The following is a 19,991-nucleotide window of genomic DNA, read 5'->3' as shown; positions in this document are numbered from 1 at the left end:
ATATGCTCTGGGCCTGATTGATCGATAATAATATGGAAAAGCTAGGATGTCATAAAGCTGAATCTTAAAGTGCAGAGCACCTATCTGTGAATAAAGAGGAATGTATTTGAAAATAAAGATGAAGGGAATAGTGAAAACTTACTTCTCTGAAAAGCGTTATCTGATAAATTTCAAAATATCTTATAAGATTCCACATTATTTTTACTTACTGTCAATGGAAATACATTTTTACAGATCTTACTATGTCAAATATAATCTTGTAGTGTTCCATATTCCTTCACCTGAGTTAGTGGTTTCTCTCAAATAGTACTTTCAACCATTTATAGGTTTGTGGGTCAATACAAATTTACAAATGCTCAGTAGGAAATTGTCAAATTAACTCCTCTCAACTCAACAGGGATGGTAAAAATATGTACTGATATAATAGTTACAAAATGACACAGTCACTGAAAGCTCAATTATTTTTACTTTCTTATACCTGCCTCTTGAATTAGTAGCTGAACATTATATTGAGCTGGTAAGAAATGAGACTAGTAGAAAAAAATGTAGATGTGTACATACTTTAAGCATCTGTTTATTTTCAAATTTTACAGATGTATCATAAAGTCTGAAACTGACACCATACTCAGACCAAAGTTGGACTTTACCGGTGAGCCAAAAAGAGTGAGCTCTTTTTGTAGGTAGAGCAAAAACACAGATGAATGAATGTTTTTTGGTCAAGGGCCTCAGCTCCAATTACTGGAGGTTCAAACATCTTCCTTGATGAACAGGATAGTCTTAGGAGGAAAGTACCTGAAAGCAAAGCAGAGGTACATGGTCTGAGAAAGGTTTCTTGGGAAAGTTCCCACATGCAATAAAGGGTTGTATTATGGTCTATGCTTACAGAGCAGAGTAAATTCAGAAATGACTCCTGAAATGAGGAAGTGTGGAATAGGCACCAAGGGAATGAGTTTTCCATCTTAAGGGTCTCCACACATTGAGCCAGAGAAGAAAGTGTACCAGAGACAGTGGCAAAAGCGTGAACAGTGGACAGATTTAATTATCTCACCAAGGGGGAGGAGTCAGGGCTGTAAACATGGGGGATATAAACTGTCCCTAAGAATAATGTCCTAGAGTTTTGTGCATGTCTCTAGGCTGAGTTGAGTGGAGAAACCCTCTTCTCATACACTCCACATTTGTCTCTTTTGATTCTCTGGCTTTTTAGATTCTTTCATGAGGGGTCAGGTTGCTTTGGAAATGAATTCTTGTAAGTCTCAGGCTGGAAGTTCCAACTTAGCTCTCTCCCTTTCTTTGATGAACATCTGACTATTTCCAAGAAATTTAAATTTGAACCAAGTTTTGGAAATGGGGAGAAAGACGAAGAAAGAGAAAGAGGGAAAGATGGCATTTTACCTAGAAGAGATACATCAGTAAGTCTTTGGAATCAGAAACACAATACCAGATTCAGAGAATGCCTTCATTCAACAACTATTTTTGAGCATTTCCTATATGCCAATACTATGGTGGTTATCAGAGTTATAAAAATGAATGGGACATTTTCCCCCGCCTCAAACAATTCACATTTTAATGAGGGACACAGAAAAATAAGCAACAATGACAGAACAGTATATTATACTCTTTGGTGGTTATACTGGAAGTTTTCTGGGATGGGAGGTGAGGTACCCCTAACCAATGTCAGGGGCAAGGAGAAGGGTCAGAAAATATTTTCAAAGAAGTCATGCTGTCAATAACCCAAAATATCAAATATATATGTTTTTGAGTTTGTTTGTGTGAAGGGCTATCTGCTGAATTATGACAAGTAATTGAACTGGTTGGATTCAAACATGAGTTAGTACTGGGTCTTGAATGTCAAATGAAAATTTTGATTTTATAGAAGTAATAGAAATGGAACATCATTTAAATTCTTAAGCTGGGAGCAACAAAATTGCAGAAGTGCTCCTAAGGCTTTCCATCAGTGCTCCTAAGGCAATCAGAAAGGTAAGCTAATAATTTGTGAACAATTTAAGTATGAAACAATGAGGATCTGAATCTAGGATAGATTATGGAGAAAGCACAAAATGTCAGAATGTGACACTAGACTCTTAGTTTATCTCAGTGTTTTTTTCCTCAGGAATGATCATCTGGAGCTAGAGAAGAGAAGAAAGCAATAAATCAAACAGCAGCAGGACCCAACTGAGTAAATGGTTCAAAGGTTTTTCCTATGAAACTCTTGAGACATAAACACAGGTTTTGAAGGAAACATTGAAAGAGATGTAAACAGAGAAGAAGGTAAAAGTTGGTTCTCACATGCCCATCTATTCTTTTGTTTATCAGTTTTGTTGTTTTTTTTTTCAACATTATGAAAATGTACTAAAAGAAGATAGGAGTGAGTGTGTTTATGAAGGATTGGCACCAAATCATGCAGTAAGGCCAATAGAACTTTACGAATTAAATAATTTTTAGTATACCTAGTAATATTTACTAATAATTATTTTAATACCAAGTGATCTTTAGAATAAAATGCGTCATGTAGTACTTAGAATAGTCCTATTATAAGAATCTAGTCAATTCAAAAGAATGTATTATGATAAAAGTCATGGAGAAAACAAGGAAGAAAATATTTATTGAGCACCTATAATACACCAGACATTGTACCAGGAACTTACTAGAACAAATATATTTCTTGAATTAGAATGTGTATATATCATATTTTATCATTTTAGTTGAGAAATTTAATAGAATGGCATTAGTTCACTTTAACAAATAAAGTTTATCGCATACACAATTTTGAAAAGTAAATGTTAAGATCAAATAAAAAACTTTTGAGCATCAGTGTCTGAATGGAATATTCTCACTTATACATATTTTCTACCTGTGTTTATATGTAGTTATATTTCTTGGGCCTATGCTCTAAGTTCAGTCCCTATGAATATGGTAAAGCTTGGTCTTCCTATTGTTGGAAGCTATAGTCTGACGGTCATTTTCTCAGGCACAGATCACCTTAAAACCATCACTGCCACAAGAAAATTAACAAAGAAGATATATTATAGAACTCAGGTTATGATATGAAGACTCAGGTCATGTACGAAGAATAGCATGCGATTGCACAAATATAAATGAAGACCAATATTCTCCTTCATTAAACATTCTAATTTATCTCTGAGTTATCTTTTTTGAAGTATTCATGATTTGAGGTAAAAAAAAAAAAAAAAAAAGAAAAAAAGACATGAGCTGAATAAAAGCCTACTTAAAACGAAATAAATTACCCTTTGATATCCAGTGCAGCAACCTAATATTTGAGAAAAACAGGATGCCACAAAAGCTTAATATATACAGAATTTGACAAAGTGTGACCCATTTACTGAAGCAGAAAATGCATCTCAGGTTTTTCAGTGACTCTTTTTTTTCTTTCCAAAAGCAGATAAATCATTTTTACCAGCCAAAGAAAAAAGCTGCTTCTAGACTCATTTATTTAGGGAAAAATTGGGAGAGAGAGAAAAAAAATGAGAATTTTGACTCAGAAAGACACTCTCAAAATAAAATGTGGTTGCTTTTAAAATATTTTGTAGATAGTCAAAATGCGGGAAACATTTGATAAATTTATGTAGAGGAAAACAGTAATTACTGACGGTCCCTTCAAGCCCTTTACATACTGTGATGACATTAAACAGTTTATATGTCACATGTTCATATTGCTGTTTTTCACAGGAAACTTCTAAGGTTTTTGTCAGGATAATAAACATTAAAATACAGAATCTTTATGATGGCTTTGGTATTTTCTTAAATGTTCCTGTATATAGTAGCACTTTTTAAATTTTTTGCTATGTACTAGTTTAATAATCTCTCCTCTACTAGACCATCAACTCCTTAAAAATAGGGAAATCTCTCTCGCACACCTTCATGAACTCAGTCCTTTTCACTGCACTTGACATATAATGAATATATCAACACATGTTTGCAGAATAAAAGAATGGCAAACCAAAAACTGGAGCTCACGGATAATTCTATATAAAAGGCATATATATTAACATAGATTGAGATGTTTTTATATTCATCAAGCATTTTAAATAGGCAATATGTTCATTGATTATATTTAAACACCTTATGCTTCCAGAAAGGGCATGCATAAAAGGAAACCCATTTATATCCTCCAACTGTTTTATAAAATACCAAAATAGCATGCCAGTGTAATTCTTACTGTAACTAATATTACTTTAAAAATTCCAGGTGGTTAACATGTTGATAAACCAGGAGAGTGATGGAAAGATTTTTCTCATCCACCTTTTTAGATTTCACACTGATCCATATTTTAAGCTGAAGTCAGAGTTGGAGCTAAGGTTGAGTTTTCTAACAATCTAGTTGTTCTGTCTTTTTACTTAGTGCAATAGAAATTTAAAATTATATAGAAGGATTAAAAAAGCATTCTCTAATGCAGGTCCTTTATTCACTAAAGATCACTCCCAATGTCCTGATGGAATAATCAGATGTGGCTAGAATGAATCGTGTTCACAATGCTGAAGATCGAAATTAAAAAAAAAAAAAGAATTGGAAATAGCTTTTGGGATCTTTGAAAACCACTTCCAGTCTAAAGCATGAGAACAGAAATAATCAACAAGAGTAGCCATTTGATTTCATTCATTCTTTTAATGAACATGCTCACAACTCACTAAAAGCATTCTTGCAGGACTGGGATGGATTTCAGTTCTCTGGTAATGACAGAAATAAAGCCTTTGATAAAACCTTGAGGGAGTGGCATTGCTCTCCACAGTCTTTCCCCTCCTCACATCTTTAGAAGCTGTCTGGTTTAGAGGCTGTTGTTTAATTCAGAAGTCTGTTACCTTGGTACAGACCGACAAGCAGTTGATCACTAACTACTGGCAACATTCTCCCCAGCATGCTTAATGCAAGTTAGGAAAGCATCCCAAATCTGTGGATCAGTTCGAAATATGTGTAGTCTGGTAAACGTAGGAATACAGACCTCAAGATAAAATGGGCGTTGAGTGGGTTTAATCATCTTATTAATATTCAAAAGGTCTTTTCCATTTCTGAAGTCACTGCCCTAGTTCAAGTAAGCATTAATTTGTATTTAATAAAGTGTCATTAATACTGTGGACACTTAAAAATTGCTTTTAATAAATGAACATCTGGGTTATTGCATCATCCTCCTTTCTTACTTATGTAAGCAAGTTTCTTCCATTTCTTATCTATTTTATATCTAACTGTCAGAAAAATCCTCTCTTGGTTTTCCAACATATTTAATTCCTTGCTTATGGAACTGGAGTCTGCTATTTGACAAAACTGAAATTCCTGTCTGATGTTAGATTTTTCTCCACCAATTTCTGTACATTCTCTATTGATCTATAATTACTTCACTGCAGCTGTATTTTTCAAAAATGCATTTTAATTTTTTGGTGTCTACTAAATATAGTCATAATCTCAAAAATGTAAGTTCAAGAATTTCTAAAATAAATATACTAGCCTTTGGCAAAGAAGAATAGAAGGTTGCTGTGAACTTTAGAAAATGCCCTTCTTAGATCCATGTCAGAGGGTCTTCGGTAAGAATGGAATGGAAGGAAGACGTGGGGGCAGAGGGGAAGGGGCAGGCAAATACCAACAGGGCCTTTCTCTTTGACAGCTGCTTCCTACTCTCTTTAATTTTATACCATATCATTTGTACATGAGAGGTTTTAGTGTTCAAAGAGATAGTAAATCTTTTCCGAGCAAAAGAGCAGTGTAGTTACTGACTAAGAGTAAATTTCGTTAACTGTATATTTTAGCCCTTTACATGGAGTTTCATGTAGGTGCATATTGCATGAAATTGCATTATGTCCTATCCTACTGTTTCATGCTGTAGATGGGGAAATAAACTTTGACCAGAATGCTCAAAAGATATGGGAGAGATGGGAAGACTTGCAAAAGTCTGTTTGAGTGGTGAGAACCTCAATATGGAAAAATACTAATTTTAGAGATCTTCATTCAATAGGGAAGTATCGAGCCCCATTTCTGTACCAGGCCTTGGAATTTATATGGATATCTTTCTTTAACATGATGATTTAAAAGCTTAGATTCACAGTTTTTATGTCACTGGATATTAATGGGAACAATGCCATCCTTGGTGTCTCAACTTTGCAATTATCAGTTACAATTCTCTACGTCATAGAGCCCCAGAGAACCTGGGCACACTTGCCAATCAGCTCTATCATGAAATGTCCACAATTTTGAAAACAGTTATAGGGTCAAACACAAAAGGCCAATTATAGGATTTATTTCTTTACTTGTTCTTCCTCTCTCATTTCATGTTGGGAAATATGAATCCCATAAATACATTCCCCACTACTTGCCAAATTTTGCACTTAACTAAGACCCATAGCTAAAATGGACTTTCTATTTTGCTCCAAATCATGTTACCCCAATTGTCATTTGAACCTTTCCAAAATGATACTTTATTCATTTCACTTACATAATCAAATGGCTTCCTACAAAATAAAAAAAAAATTTTCTTAATTGATATTCAGGGGCCACCATAACTTGATTGCTTTTTACTATATCAATTTTTTTTCTCTATTAACCACCTCCCAAACACCAAATGCTGTTTGATCCCTGAACAAAATGTCTGGGTATCCATTTGCTTTCCTGTTTAGCCACTTTCTCATTATCTTTTTTTACTTCTGAAATGCTCTCTTCTTCCTCACCATTCTAGGATCAATTCATATCAGAATCCATCCCCCTCTTATGGAAATGTCTTGATTTCTCCAATTGGAAGTTATCTTCATTAGCAAAATGCATATAGGACTTTCAATCTAATCCAATGTTTCAAAACAGTAGATGATTTTGTACCCAGGCCCCAGAGGACATCTGGCAATATCTAGGGACAATTTTGGTGGTCAAAGCTGGGGAGGAGCTATTGTCATCTAGTGGATAGAGGCTAGATGCTGTTAACCCTCCAACGATGTATAGGATAGCTCCCCATAAATAAGCTTTATCCAGGTCAAAACGTCAATAGTGATGCTGTTGAGAAGCCCTCATCCAATCCAATCTAACAACTCTATTCCAATCCTACCCCTAATTCTATTTCTATATGTTTAATCATTTGAACCTACAATATCAGCCTCTGGAATATCAAAACAACATCTTATGCACAATTTTTTTTTCCCTCAAAGCCTAGCACAAAGTCTGGCATATGTGGGCACTCAAAAATACATAAAAACCTATAAAATATAGATTACTTGGTTTACCACTTACTGAAAAATAAGCATGTAAAAACAAAATACTTACCAAAAAAGCTACATTAAGTTCAATGCATACTTTCTTTGATGACTTTAATAATTCAAGTATATTTCAGAGTCTTTTAATGATGAAAATCAGTAGCATTGTACTGCTAAAGAGAGAATCATTTAGCAGTCAATATATATTTATAGTTGATAGGCATAAAAACATATATACTGCAAACATATTTTCATAGTAGATGAAAAGTTGAGATTCTTAGGTCTGAAGGGCTAGTACGTTTATCCCTAATAGTGCCATCTTCTTTCTCTACTATGGTACACTTGTTGAGTTGCTGTTGTTATTTCATACTGTGCCAGAAACGATAATCCACACTTCATGAAGGTCTCTAGCTGCTGTGTGATGTGTGTTGGTTAAATCAGCTCCAATTTATTTGCATTGCTCTAAGTGGAACATCTAGCTGTTGGGCAAGATAAAACATTAAATTATCTTGCAAATTTGCTGTAAATATTTGAAAATGATTGCTATTGGAATACATAAATATTTTTTAAATTCTCTTACAAAATGAGCTAACACATTTTGCTTACTAATGGAATATCTATGCTTACATAGTGCCCAATAGACTCCAATATATGGAAAAATGAATGGCATTCTCCATTGTGGAAAGCAATGCTTAAATTACTTAGCCTGTCACTCAATATCCTCCCAAATATGCCTCTCTTTACCTTGTAGGCTTATATCTCCCACAAATGACCTGTCTCAGCTGAATGTGCTTCTTACAATCCTTTGAATATATCTTTCATTTCCTCATCTCTAAGGTCTTTAAGTTTTTTTGTTTTTTTTTTTTCTTTCAAAATGTTCAATTCTAGAATGCAGTTTCTCTGTTTACCCTTCTCCCAACCCAAATCCCTCTTCAAATGCTGGCCATTCTATACCACCCATATCACATGCCAACTACTCCAAGAAGACCCCTTCAAAATCCAAACATTCCTCTGCCTTTGAAACTACAGCTTCTAATGCCACTTAATTAACTTCTACTGGCATTGTCATTGTGGTTACGTTTGTACATTACTATTTTTCTGCTCCTCCAGATTGTAAACTCCTGGAGGTAGGGACCATGATATATGGACATTTTTAAGAATCACACTCAGCACCTATTACACTGTCCTGCACATAGTAAATGCTCTTTACAAAGTGGCTGAATGAAGGTTGAATGAATTATGCTTTTGCTTTAGACAGAGAAAAAGTGTGGCAACCTAGTTATAAAATAAGGAGTAAAATTTGTTTTTCCAATAAATAAAAGTCAAGAAAAAAATGCAGGAAGAACTATTACAGAATAAATGTGACTTAAGAGACATAATAGCCAAAGTGACCTTGCTTGGATCCTGATTGGAAGAAACTAACTTTAAAGGGACATCTTTGAAACAACTGGAGAAATTTGAATATCAAATGGTAATAGATGTTATTATAAAATCACAAAATGTTAGGTGTAACAAACGCATGAAAATTATGTCAGAAATAGTTCTTTTCTGAGATGCATACTGAATTATTTGCAAATAACATGACATTTGGCATTTGTTTAAAAATATTCCAGTAAAAAAGAGAGTATGAGGGATACTTAAAAAGTTGGCAACATTTGTCCAAACATTGATAATTATTGAAGTAGAGTGAAAGGTATATGGGGTTGATTATATTATGCTCTCCACTTCAGTGTAAGTTTTACTATTTCTTCAAAAAGTTTATATTCACACACATACATAAAAACACACAAACATACACATATAGTATATATACATTGTGCTGGTTTGGATGTATTATTTCCCCCAAAATGCCATTATCTTTGATGCAGTCTTGTGTGGGCAGGAAATGTATTATTGTTGTTAGTTGTTGACTGGGTGGAGATGTGATCACTGAACTGTGGGTGAGATCTTTCATTGGGTAATTTCCATGTAGGTGTGGTCCTGCCCATTCACCCTGGGCCTTGATTAGTTTACTATACTATACTATAATGTATGAGCTCAGACAGAAGGAGTGAGCTTTGCTACAGCCAAGAGGGACAAATGTGGAGAATGCACAGGAGCGGACAGAGGAGCTGCAAATGAGAGACAGTTTGAAGACAGCTGTTGAAAGCAGACTTTTGCTCCGGAGAAGCTGAGAGAGGAAAAAGGCCCCAAGAGCAACTAAGAGTGACATTTTTGAGGAACTTCAGCCTGGAGAGGAACGTCCTGGGAGAAAGCCATTTTGAAACCAGAACTCGGGAGCAGATGCCAGCCATGTGCCTTCCCAGCTAACAGAGGTTTTCTGTACACCATTGGCCATCCTCCAGTGAAGGTACCCAATTGTTGATGACTTACCTTGGACACTTTATGGCCTTAAAACTGTAACTTTGTAACCAAATAAACCCCCTTTATAAAATCCAATCCATTTCTGGTATTTTGCTTAATGGCAGCATTAGCAAATCGGAACACACACACACGCAAATATATATAAATATAATTGCAGTGAGACAGAGTAGGAGTACGCTTTCAATTATTTAAGATGTCAACTATTAACATAAGAGACTCTAGAAATTTGAATGGATTTTCATTTTCCAGTGTTCAACCCAACACCTAGAACCAATTCAACATATGAAATCATTCCTTTGGTTGCATTGTCTCTACTCCCTTGCTTGTCACAGAAGATACTGGGTGCCTAGTGAGTCCGGTTTCTTTACCTTTTTCTTCCCTATCTTATTATTCATAGCTGCCTGTCCTGAAGGAGGATAGAGTCTACACAATAGCCAGACACTGACCTAAAATAATTTACTCATTTATCTTGAGAATGATCAACAACCCTGTAAAAAGCAAAGGCTATTTCTTTTTCTCTGCTAGCTGAACTGGATCCACTCAGCCTCAATTTCAGGGAAGAGAAATGATGTGAAGAAAACTTTCCTTTATTTGATATACCAGGGATCAGGTGAGTTGAGATAGAAATTGTGAATATGGTCAAGTGGCAAACACTAAAGGAAAAAGGTAGCCAAAGACAGAAACAGCTGAATTGTTGATTTGAACATTAGACTTATCTATTGCCAAGATCTTCAGAATCTAACTTTCTCTTATAATCATTCCTATCTTTCCATTTTTGTTGCTGTTTTCCTGGACAAGCTCAGCTTTGTGACTCCTTCAGTTTATGATCCAAAGAAGCCTCTAATCTCTGTTATTTTCATTAACGTGCCCAAAGCCACCACAAATAAACACAGTCTAAGTTAAAACCTCTTGCTTAATATGAAAACACAGCTTCCAAAGAGGCCCTCGACCCTCTCAGCTTTCAACCACCTCTATACCCTTCCTAAATGGAAATTCCAGAGGCATACCTCCATTTTCTTTTGGATTACTTCAACAACTTAACTGCTGATTTTCTGCTTCCAATCTTTTCTCTTTCCAACACTTCCAAAGTGGGTTACTTTGAAATCAGGCTTCCTAAAACATGGCACTTCTGTCATTTTCATGCTAAAAACTTTCAGCGGTTTACCATTGCCTCTCAGATAAAGTCCATTCTTGTTCATTTAGAATTTCAGTCTTACAAATTTGTCCATAGACCACCTTCTTACTGTGACTTCCTTCAAGCACTTGAAACTGTAAACCAACTGAACTAACTGCTCTTCCCTGAAAATTCTCTATACTTTTGGGTCTCTATGCTTTGGCTTAAAATATTCCCTTTATTTAAAGCATCTCTTTCCAAACATTTCCACTTGAAAGCCCTCCAATTCTTCTTTTCATGATACCTCACCATAAAACTCTTTCCTGATCCTTATTTGAATTAGCCTCTTTCTCTCTACAGTTCTATTCATGTGTCTCTTTCTTAAAATATTTCTCTTACTGATATTATAACACAGTTTGAGTTTTATTTCTCCAATCAAACTTAAACTCTTTGAGAATACAAGTTATCTGTTTCTCTGTGTATCTTCAGTATCTGGTAGAATAGTCTGTGCTTAGGATATTTTTAATAAATATTGGCTAAAGGGCCCATATTAAAATATTAAAAGTTCTATGCAAAGACCATTGAAGATCAAGGCAAAGCAAAGCTTTCACAAATTCAAGTCATCAAATAATGTGTGCTTAGCAGCAGGCTAAGTACAGATTTTTCATTGTCACATATCAGCCTCTCAAATCTAAAATTTTGTAGATGAGGAAACTGAGACTTGGAGAGATAGTAACTTGTCTGTACATAGCCTGTCTGAGATTCATATCCAGGTCTCTCAAAGTAAAATCTAGTTGTTTTTCTATCCTTAAATGTGTCTCATGGCACCTAGAGTTTTGAGGAGATACTTCAAGGGATACTTTAGCGGATGTAAAGGACCCAGATGATATACCTCGTTCCCACTCCTTACTTCAACAACAGAAGCTTCTCTTTTGTTTTGTGTTTGTTTTACCTTGAACACCTGCAGGTTTGGCACTCACTTATGTGCCATCATGTCCTTATTACATATTGTCTTATACCCAAGAATTTAATAAATTAAAATAATTTCTTGAAAGTATTTAAATATATAATGCCTTACATAATGTAACAAAAACAATTCTAAAATAAAGTTGTATGTTGCATTTACTTCCCCAGAGTAGGCAAGTAGTGCATATAGGCAACTATTTAAACAATGCCATAATATTCAAACATACCTGCTCGAATCCACCTTTGGAATTGTTCTAGGAACCAATTTCTAAGTCTCACAAGAAAATTAATCTCATTACTTGAGAGTTGCAATTCCAACTTGCTTCAAATAATTTTGGTTCTTTCCAGATATCTTCCCACCCTGAAAGGATGACACTGTCTTGAGGATACTTAAAAACTAGCTCTCTCAAGTCAATTCCAAGAAAGAATTAAAAAAATTATTTGGGTGATGCATGGATCCCCAAGTTAACCCCAAGTTAACCACTTAGAGAAATGCTCATTTGAATTTGTTAATACTGTGTATTCTGTAAATTTTGATGTGTGTTTGTGTGCATGTGTGTGTATTTATTTATTTAAAAATTCCTATTTTCCTAGTTACAACTTGTGTCATAAATATCAGCTAACTGGTACATATCAGACATTTCAAAATATTTGAAAACAGAAAATTCTGGGTATGGTGGTGGATAGGAAAGTTTTCATGAAGGAAATGTGGCAGTTGAGTAGTTCATGGAGTTAAGGCATAGACAGATGGCTCACTTAAGGATATTCCAGGTCAGTATTTCCAAAGCATTCCCTGGAATGCTAGCCCCACAAGATGAATTGTGTTTGGAAGGTGGAGGGATTGCTGGTCAAGTGTGTTAGGAAAACTACATGTCTTCTTGATTTATGGAGCATAACAGCACATTAAATGCTCAGAAACATTTGTCAGGAAATAAAAACATGCTTATGTTTCTGACTCATATGATAATAGATTCCCCTTATTTTCTTTATATAACTGTCATAGCCCAAGAGGGCTTTTATAGCCAGAGGACTAAGGAAAGCACTGGACACGTTCTGAGACATGAGCTTTTATTATAGGACTTACCTATAGGGTGGGGAAGTCGAGTCACGTTGCCCTGAAATCAGGAGCTTCTTTGAATGGATTCAGGAGCTGCTCTGAAAGGTGGCATGTTCAGAGCACAATGTGGAAATAGTCTGCACTTTGGGGGGCTGGATAAGCTGGTTATAAGGGCTCAACATTCCAACAGGGTATGAGAGCATAAGGCAGGGAGCAGGGTCCTGCAATGTAGGGAGGGATTGATTGTAGTCAACAGGAAGGAGGCAAGGATTATAGGCATCTTTTAGATAACAGTATCTCAGGGAGTCTCAGGGAGGAGGTGGTTTTAGGTATACATTACATTTAGCACCTGATATTACAAGGAGAATAGGTCAGACCTCAACTGTCCTAGGTCAAGCAAACTGCTGTGTGCAGTCTTCAAGACACTTGGGGGCCCAGGGCTCCCACAATAACCTTTAATAACACCCTCAGTTTGGAATAATTTTCCAGTTTAAAATATTTAGGCTGCTTTTTGTGATGGTGGTAACATCACTCATATTACTTCCAATAAACAAATGCATTTATGTGTGTTGAACAGTTTCCTATGCTTTTATTCAGTTTATCATTTACAAGTTGTATAACTATGACTAATTATTTAATCTCTCTGAGCTTCAGTCTCCACATTTGCAAAAAGGGGATAAAATAATACCCATTCATATGATTGTTCAGAGGATTAAGTTTGTTAATCCATGCCAAGTGCTTAAAACCATTTCAGTCACTCAATGGCAGGACATGGGACAAGCTAGAAAACATAAGTGTTTCCACCCAGTGGCACTCTTTCCTTTTGATGATTTCATTTGGTATCAGTTTACCATAGAGAATGAAGTAAATCAAAACATGGCCTAGTTTTCATCCAGTTATAGGAATGTTATATAACTGAGCACACAGTGCTATAAACAGAAGTATTTTTTTCCAAAATAGACACTATATAAGTTCACAGAGTACCAAGAGCATTAAAACAATTTTTATCTCGAGCCTTTGGCTCTTGGATGATGCAGATACCTTCAGGGCCAGAGATACACACCATGTGTGGGTCCCTCAGAAGACAATGACTTTTCTTCTTCTGTGTTGATTTTTGTAGATTTAAAAAAATATATGTATTCCTTCTCACCTCTACAGGATAATTTCTTACATTAGAAAAACAAAAAATTATATGGGCATTATATTGGGTGTGCAAAAAACATAGCATCTGGAAATTATGGAGGTGTACCTCAATCTATATTATTTATTTGCTTGTTATTAAGAAGATAGTAATACTGATTTCTTGAATTTATAAAGGCGTTTTTAATTTGGCTTTTGCATATGTTCAGCGAAGTCCCTATGGTTCCTAGCACACTCAACACCATCTTTATCTCTCAGAAAAACACGTACCTTACCCTTTCATTTTTTAATACTCCATAATAATTGGGCTATGTTGATCTTAATCAATATACAAGTACAAATAGTCTCATTTAATCAACCAGACATTATTTAGGAAGTTTTGTTTTATTTTGTTAATTGTTTTTCTTCCACATTAGATGATTACTATCATAAATAAAAATTTATGCAAGTGCATATTCAAACTATTTTAATATGATTTTTACCTTTCAAGATGGTATTGATGCTATCACTTTTTTTAGAATACCACATGTGGCTCTTTAGTACGTTGTCCCCATTTACTTGTGCAACAAACATTTATCAAGTATTTGGACTCTTTTGTATGTGATGTTTTATCAGGAAATAGCAAGCAGAAAATTAATATATATGGTATTTATGTATTATTTACACTTGATCTTAGTCATGAGGCTGAGAAGTGATGGCACATATTTAAATATGTATTTAAATATGCCACCTCTATAGTGTTTATAACTTTTACTGTTATGATTCTAGGGATAAAATGAGACCATTGAGGAATGATTGTGAAGGCTTTCTCTAAATGCTAATGCTAAATCATTAGCAAAATATGTTTACAGATAGCAACAATAATAAATTGGTATGCGAGGATTTCTATACTTAGGATTATAATTTTACTTTTTGTAACTCTCAAAGTATGGACCAACCTGACTCAGTATTTTCACAAACAGATATCATTAAGTCAGTAAAGCAAAATGTTTATGTCAATTAATATGTAATTATCAACAATTATACTTAATTATAGATAATTATATAAGACACATTCAGATCTCTCAAAAAATTGTTAACCAATCCTCCCTGTCATAATTCTGTTCAGTCAGCTGTGATACACATGGGTTTGTTTTTTAAAAAACAGTTGTAAGGTTTACTAACTGAAGCTTTAAAATTTGAAATCAGGATGCTTCTAATAATCTGTATCCAAAAATTTGCTGATTATTTCTCTTTAATACTAAAAAGTTTTTATTAAATATATGGCATGTCTTATAACCAATTCTGTCTCATGGTTATAGAAGTAGATATATTCTAACATCACATGTCTAGAGATCTTTTGTGTAGATAAGTTTATATTAATTAATTAGCCTCCATGATCTTTTATGCATCCTTTTATTTTTCATAATTAATATGAAATATTTATGAATTCTTATTATAACTTAGTCATTTAATACCCTGATGTAGAGGCCACGGACTTCTCTAATACTAGTTAGTTTTGTTTTCAAAGACCAAATTCTGAATTACGAACATGTATCTGAGAATAAAATATGTGGAAGCAATGATTTAACTCATCTATAACATATTAGACCAGGCTTGCTCTCTTAAATGAAAATCATACAAAAGATAAAGCACTGAATCACATAAATGGGTGCTATCAAGAACCAAAATTATCTCAGAGGTGACTCAGATTCAGCTCTTATACACTTGACCTAAAATACCATTGTTTAATTATTTTAACTTCATCTAAAGTGAAGAAGCAAAACCAAACTGTGCCGGTTTGCATCTATCACGTACCCCAGAAGAGCCATGTTCTTTTGACCCAGTCTTGTGGGGCAGACCTATGTTGGGTAGGACCTTTTGATTAGATTATTTCCATGGAGATGTGACCCTGCCCATTCAGGATGTGTCTTTGTTAGTTTACTGGAGTCCTTAAGAGAGCTAAGAGCCGACACAGACCCAGATGATTGGAGATGCTAAGCTAAGAGAGGAAGCCCAGAGCTTGCCCTCAAGAAGTTAAGTGAGAACCCACAGACACTTAAGGAGAAGGCCACCAGAAACAGAAGCTGAAAGCAATGCAGTCCAAGAGCAAAGGACCAGGGGATGCCAACCATGTGCCCTCCCAGCTGACAGAGGTGTTCCAGATGCCATCGAGCTTTCTTCAATGAAGGCATCTACCTTTTGATGCCTTAATTTGGATATTTTCATGGCCTTAGGACTGTAAATTTGTGAACTAATAAGCCCCCATTGTAAAAGCCAATCCATTTCTGGTATATGGTATTTCCGGCAGCTTTAGCAAACCAGAACACAAACAAATATAATATTATAAGATATACTTGAAATGGCCCTCAGTTTTATGGTACCCTGAGTTTTTATGGAATTAGCTGCCTTCCTCATTACTTAAAATATTTTCAGATGTTATTCTATTATCTCTACATATAATTCCTATGGTACAATATATGTGAACTCAGTGTCCCAATGTCTTTATTCATGGTGAGGGTTGAATCTACTTGAGATTGAGGAGGAACAATGGATAATAATACCATCAGCATGAAATCAAAAGATGTCTTAACCTTCCCCAATGACCTGAACTTCTCTAATACCACATTATCATCGCTACTTTTTTTAATGCCCATTCTCTAGAGTCAAGGTGTTTAATTAATTACTTCATTCACTCATTCATTTAGACAATATTTATTCGGCATTCTATTTTAGGTGCTGTGCTAGACTCAGGAATTTTGAGATGAAACATGCTCTGCCTTTAAGGATAGACTCGTGGAGACAAACATATAACCAAATGCTTTCAATTGTTAATGCTCATGGCCTTTTTCAGTGAATGGATCTGTCACCTACTTGAGGCAGAAACTTAACGGTCATACTTGGTTTCCTCCATTTCTCTCACACATCCAAATCCAATCATTCACCAAATTCTCTCACTTTTACTTCATGAGCATCTCTTATAGCCAGCTGTCCACACTTCTGTTGCCAAAACTCAAGTCTAAGCTACAAATAGCTCTTGCTTGGATTACTCTAATATTCTGCTAGATTGTCTTTACTCATTACCCCTTCCCATAAATTCTCTACACAGCAACCAGGGCTACCTTTTGAAACATGTATCAGATCATACTAGCTCTTTTTTAAATAACTTTTAATCATTTTCTTTTCCACATAGAGATATCCAAACTGGAAACCCTGAAAGATCTGGCCTATACTGCCCTTCCAAGCTCTTCTCCTGTCATTCTTTCCACTACTCACCAGTGTCCAGCGACAGATGCAATTGCTTGTGCATGCTCTTTTCTACAGTGGGGTCTTTGTGATGCTGTTTTTTCCGTCTAGAATGTGCTCTTCTCCCAAGTCTTTGAATGGCTGGTTCCTTTTCTTGCTTCAGGTGTTGCCTAAAATGTCTAACATAGCCCTCAACCCTCTCACTCCCACTCCCATAATTCTCTCTCAAGGCTTTCATTTCTTTCTGGCATGACAATTGTCTCAGTTAGTGGTTATTTTAAATTACGTATTTTTTATTTTTAATTGCCCCAAACCCTCAATAGACTCTAGGCCACCTGAAAAACATAGACTTTGTCTGTCTTGTTCACTGTTTTTTTTTGTTGCTTTTTTTTTTTCCCAAGTTCTAGCACAGTACCTGGCACATAGTAGAAAATAAATATTTGTTAAATGAAATTCAAATATACATTCATACATCCATAAAGAATAAATAAGCAGGTAAGAGTACAGTCAGGTGGGGAAGGTTTCTTTCTTTTTTTAAGGGCTAAAGATGTTTTTGTATTGTGCTATGCAGTTAAAAAATATGGAAACCTTAAAAATGCCATTCTTATTGAGGCAAAGAAATTCAAATAATATGGGGAATATGAATATGCTTTGAATAAGTTCAAACATCATTGATTTAAATCACTCGAGATTCGTAACAAGAGAAGAAAAGACCAAGGTTTATTAAAAAGTAGAGTGTAATAAAATCTTTTGGGGCCAAAGAAGATGCATAAGAGTAATCTTCATCATTAAGTGTTTAAAGTACATGTGTGGAAAATCATTAAGTGTGTAAAAGATATATGAAGCAACATTGTCTACCAGGGTTAAGAATTAAAGAAAAAAACCTGTTTATCAAGAGGGCATAACAAAACCTTAGAATCCTAACTTTCTACTTTGCCGTTTTACATTTCTAATTCATCTATGGCTATATTACCTTTTCATTCCTACTATTATATATTTGAGCATTCTTTTTTTTTTTTTTTTTTAATCTTGATCAGTCTTCATGGAAATTCAGCCATTCTGTATTAAATGTTAACATGCCTTCCTTTGGGGATGGTAACGAAAATAATAACCCAAAGAATAAAAATATGCTGAACATTTATTGAATGTTTACTATGTGCCAGGCATTATTCTAATGGCTTTGCATGTTCTAACTGGCTTAATTCAATAAGAAAGGCTATGAGTTAGGTACTTTCATGAACTCCATTTTACGGATGGGGAAACAGAAGCAAAGCTAGGCTACGTAACTTGCTCACAGTCTCAGCTAGAAAACACTTGAGCCAGGTCTTGAAATTGGGCAGTCTGGCTCATAGTTTTTGTTGTCAACTGCTACACTTACTTTTTATTTCTATAATTATGCCCTACACTTTCTTTTTAGTCATCAGAACTTTTATATAGGTGAAAGGCCTGCATATGCTATAGATATATTCCAAAGATATCAGGATTGTGCAGCTAGAGAAGAAATAAAAGTAGCCACAGTTAATGCAAGAAAGGCCAATTAGGTTTTTTTACTACACTATTTGGGAATCATTAGCATTTTTGCTGCAATATTTGTAGTTTGCATTACTGAGGAGTCCCTCTTCAGTTAAAAAACTGAGAAATCTGGGAGTCTCTTCCTTGGAGAAGAGAGATTGTAAATCTATGAAATTCTGTAGTAAAGGAGAACATTGACTCCCTTCTTTTCCTATGCTTTTAATTTTTTTCTGTCTTCACTTTTTTGGCCAGCAGAAGTTAAGATCCAATGTGATTAGTGATTGGGAGGAGTTCTTTGCTCTCTTAGATTCATACCCTCATCTATTATTTATTAATAAAGTATTTATAAGCATCTACTATGTGCCAGGTTCTGTGTTAGATTTGGTGTTTAGTGGTGAAGCAAGTAATGGTGAAGAAAATCTGTGGAAGGAAAGACAATATGAATATATAAAATATGCATATAAAAAAACATGCACATACATACACAGTTATGCATATGGTTTTTTTGGTATATATTACTTCTATACTTTATATCTATTTATTTTATACATTTATATAAATTTAAACTGCTTTATTTACCTCATATACTTATTCTATATATGCTTTACATATGTAAGTAATTACACTGTATCAAAAGTGCTATGAAGAAAATGAATAGATTTGGTAACAGAGAACCAATGATCAACAGTGAGAACTACTAGAGGGGCCATAGTCAGTCCTTGGGAAGAAAGGAGGCAAAGGAGAGGAATACTCCTGACTTGAAATAAAGAGGCAAAGCATTCTTGGAGTCCCTGTGCTGTCCAGCCTACCCCACAGAATCTTTGTTCTGGCATAAGGGATCTCCACTCTGGAGCTATGTCCTGTGTGGGTGACCAAATGACCATCAATCCAATCGCTGAGTGAGCACTCTAACATCTTCATGCAACAAGGAACTAAAAATGCTAGCAGGGATGTTGGTAAAATCTAGAAGACATTTAGCACACATGCCTATGTTGTGAACATGCTGTGAGGAAATATAAAAGAAAAAGTACTTCTAACTGCAAAGCTCTGAGTTTAATTGGGTTGAATAAACAGATGCATGAGAAATGACACCAGAGGCAATGGACCAAAATGTGCAAAGAGAGCCACTATAAATGGAATAAACAGCATGGTTGAGCTCATTCGTTTTAAAGGAAATGTGTTAGAGACATGGCATTTACTTAATTGATGGTGGAGGCAGTGAGAATGTATCTAGATGGACACTGAACAAGGGCTCAAATTTAGGAAGACAAATACAGAAAGAGGATACAACTTCTAGTGAAAGAGAATATAATAAGGTAAAGATTATAGAAGCATTGTCCTAAACTTGTTAAAATGCTACTGACTGTTCCTCTGGTACGAAAGTATTCCTAGAGTGAGGCATAAACACTAGGCATCTTGTGAAGTTAAC

General features: G+C 35.0%; 1 protein-coding gene across 2 annotated transcripts in view; it reads right to left on the bottom strand.

The window, feature by feature from the left end:
* Positions 1 to 558: 558 nt before the first annotated feature.
* The window catches only part of KHDRBS2 (KH RNA binding domain containing, signal transduction associated 2), a 696,964-nt gene continuing 677,531 nt past the window's right edge, over positions 559 to 19,991 (bottom strand). The window contains exon 8 of one of the 2 annotated variants that reach the window (XM_037844105.1): positions 559 to 792. In XM_037844105.1, coding sequence (XP_037700033.1) covers positions 747 to 792 — 46 coding nt within the window. In that variant the 3' untranslated portion in view covers positions 559 to 746. Of the gene's footprint in view, positions 793 to 12,849; positions 12,907 to 19,991 lie in introns of those variants that run through there. The other variant, XR_005218033.1, reaches the window with a different exon arrangement.

This window comes from Choloepus didactylus, chromosome 7 (assembly GCF_015220235.1).
Source record: "Choloepus didactylus isolate mChoDid1 chromosome 7, mChoDid1.pri, whole genome shotgun sequence".
NCBI classification, from domain to species: Eukaryota; Metazoa; Chordata; class Mammalia; order Pilosa; family Megalonychidae; genus Choloepus; species Choloepus didactylus.
The sequence above is the reverse complement of the archived record's forward strand: the minus strand, read 5'-3'. Positions and strand labels throughout refer to the sequence as shown.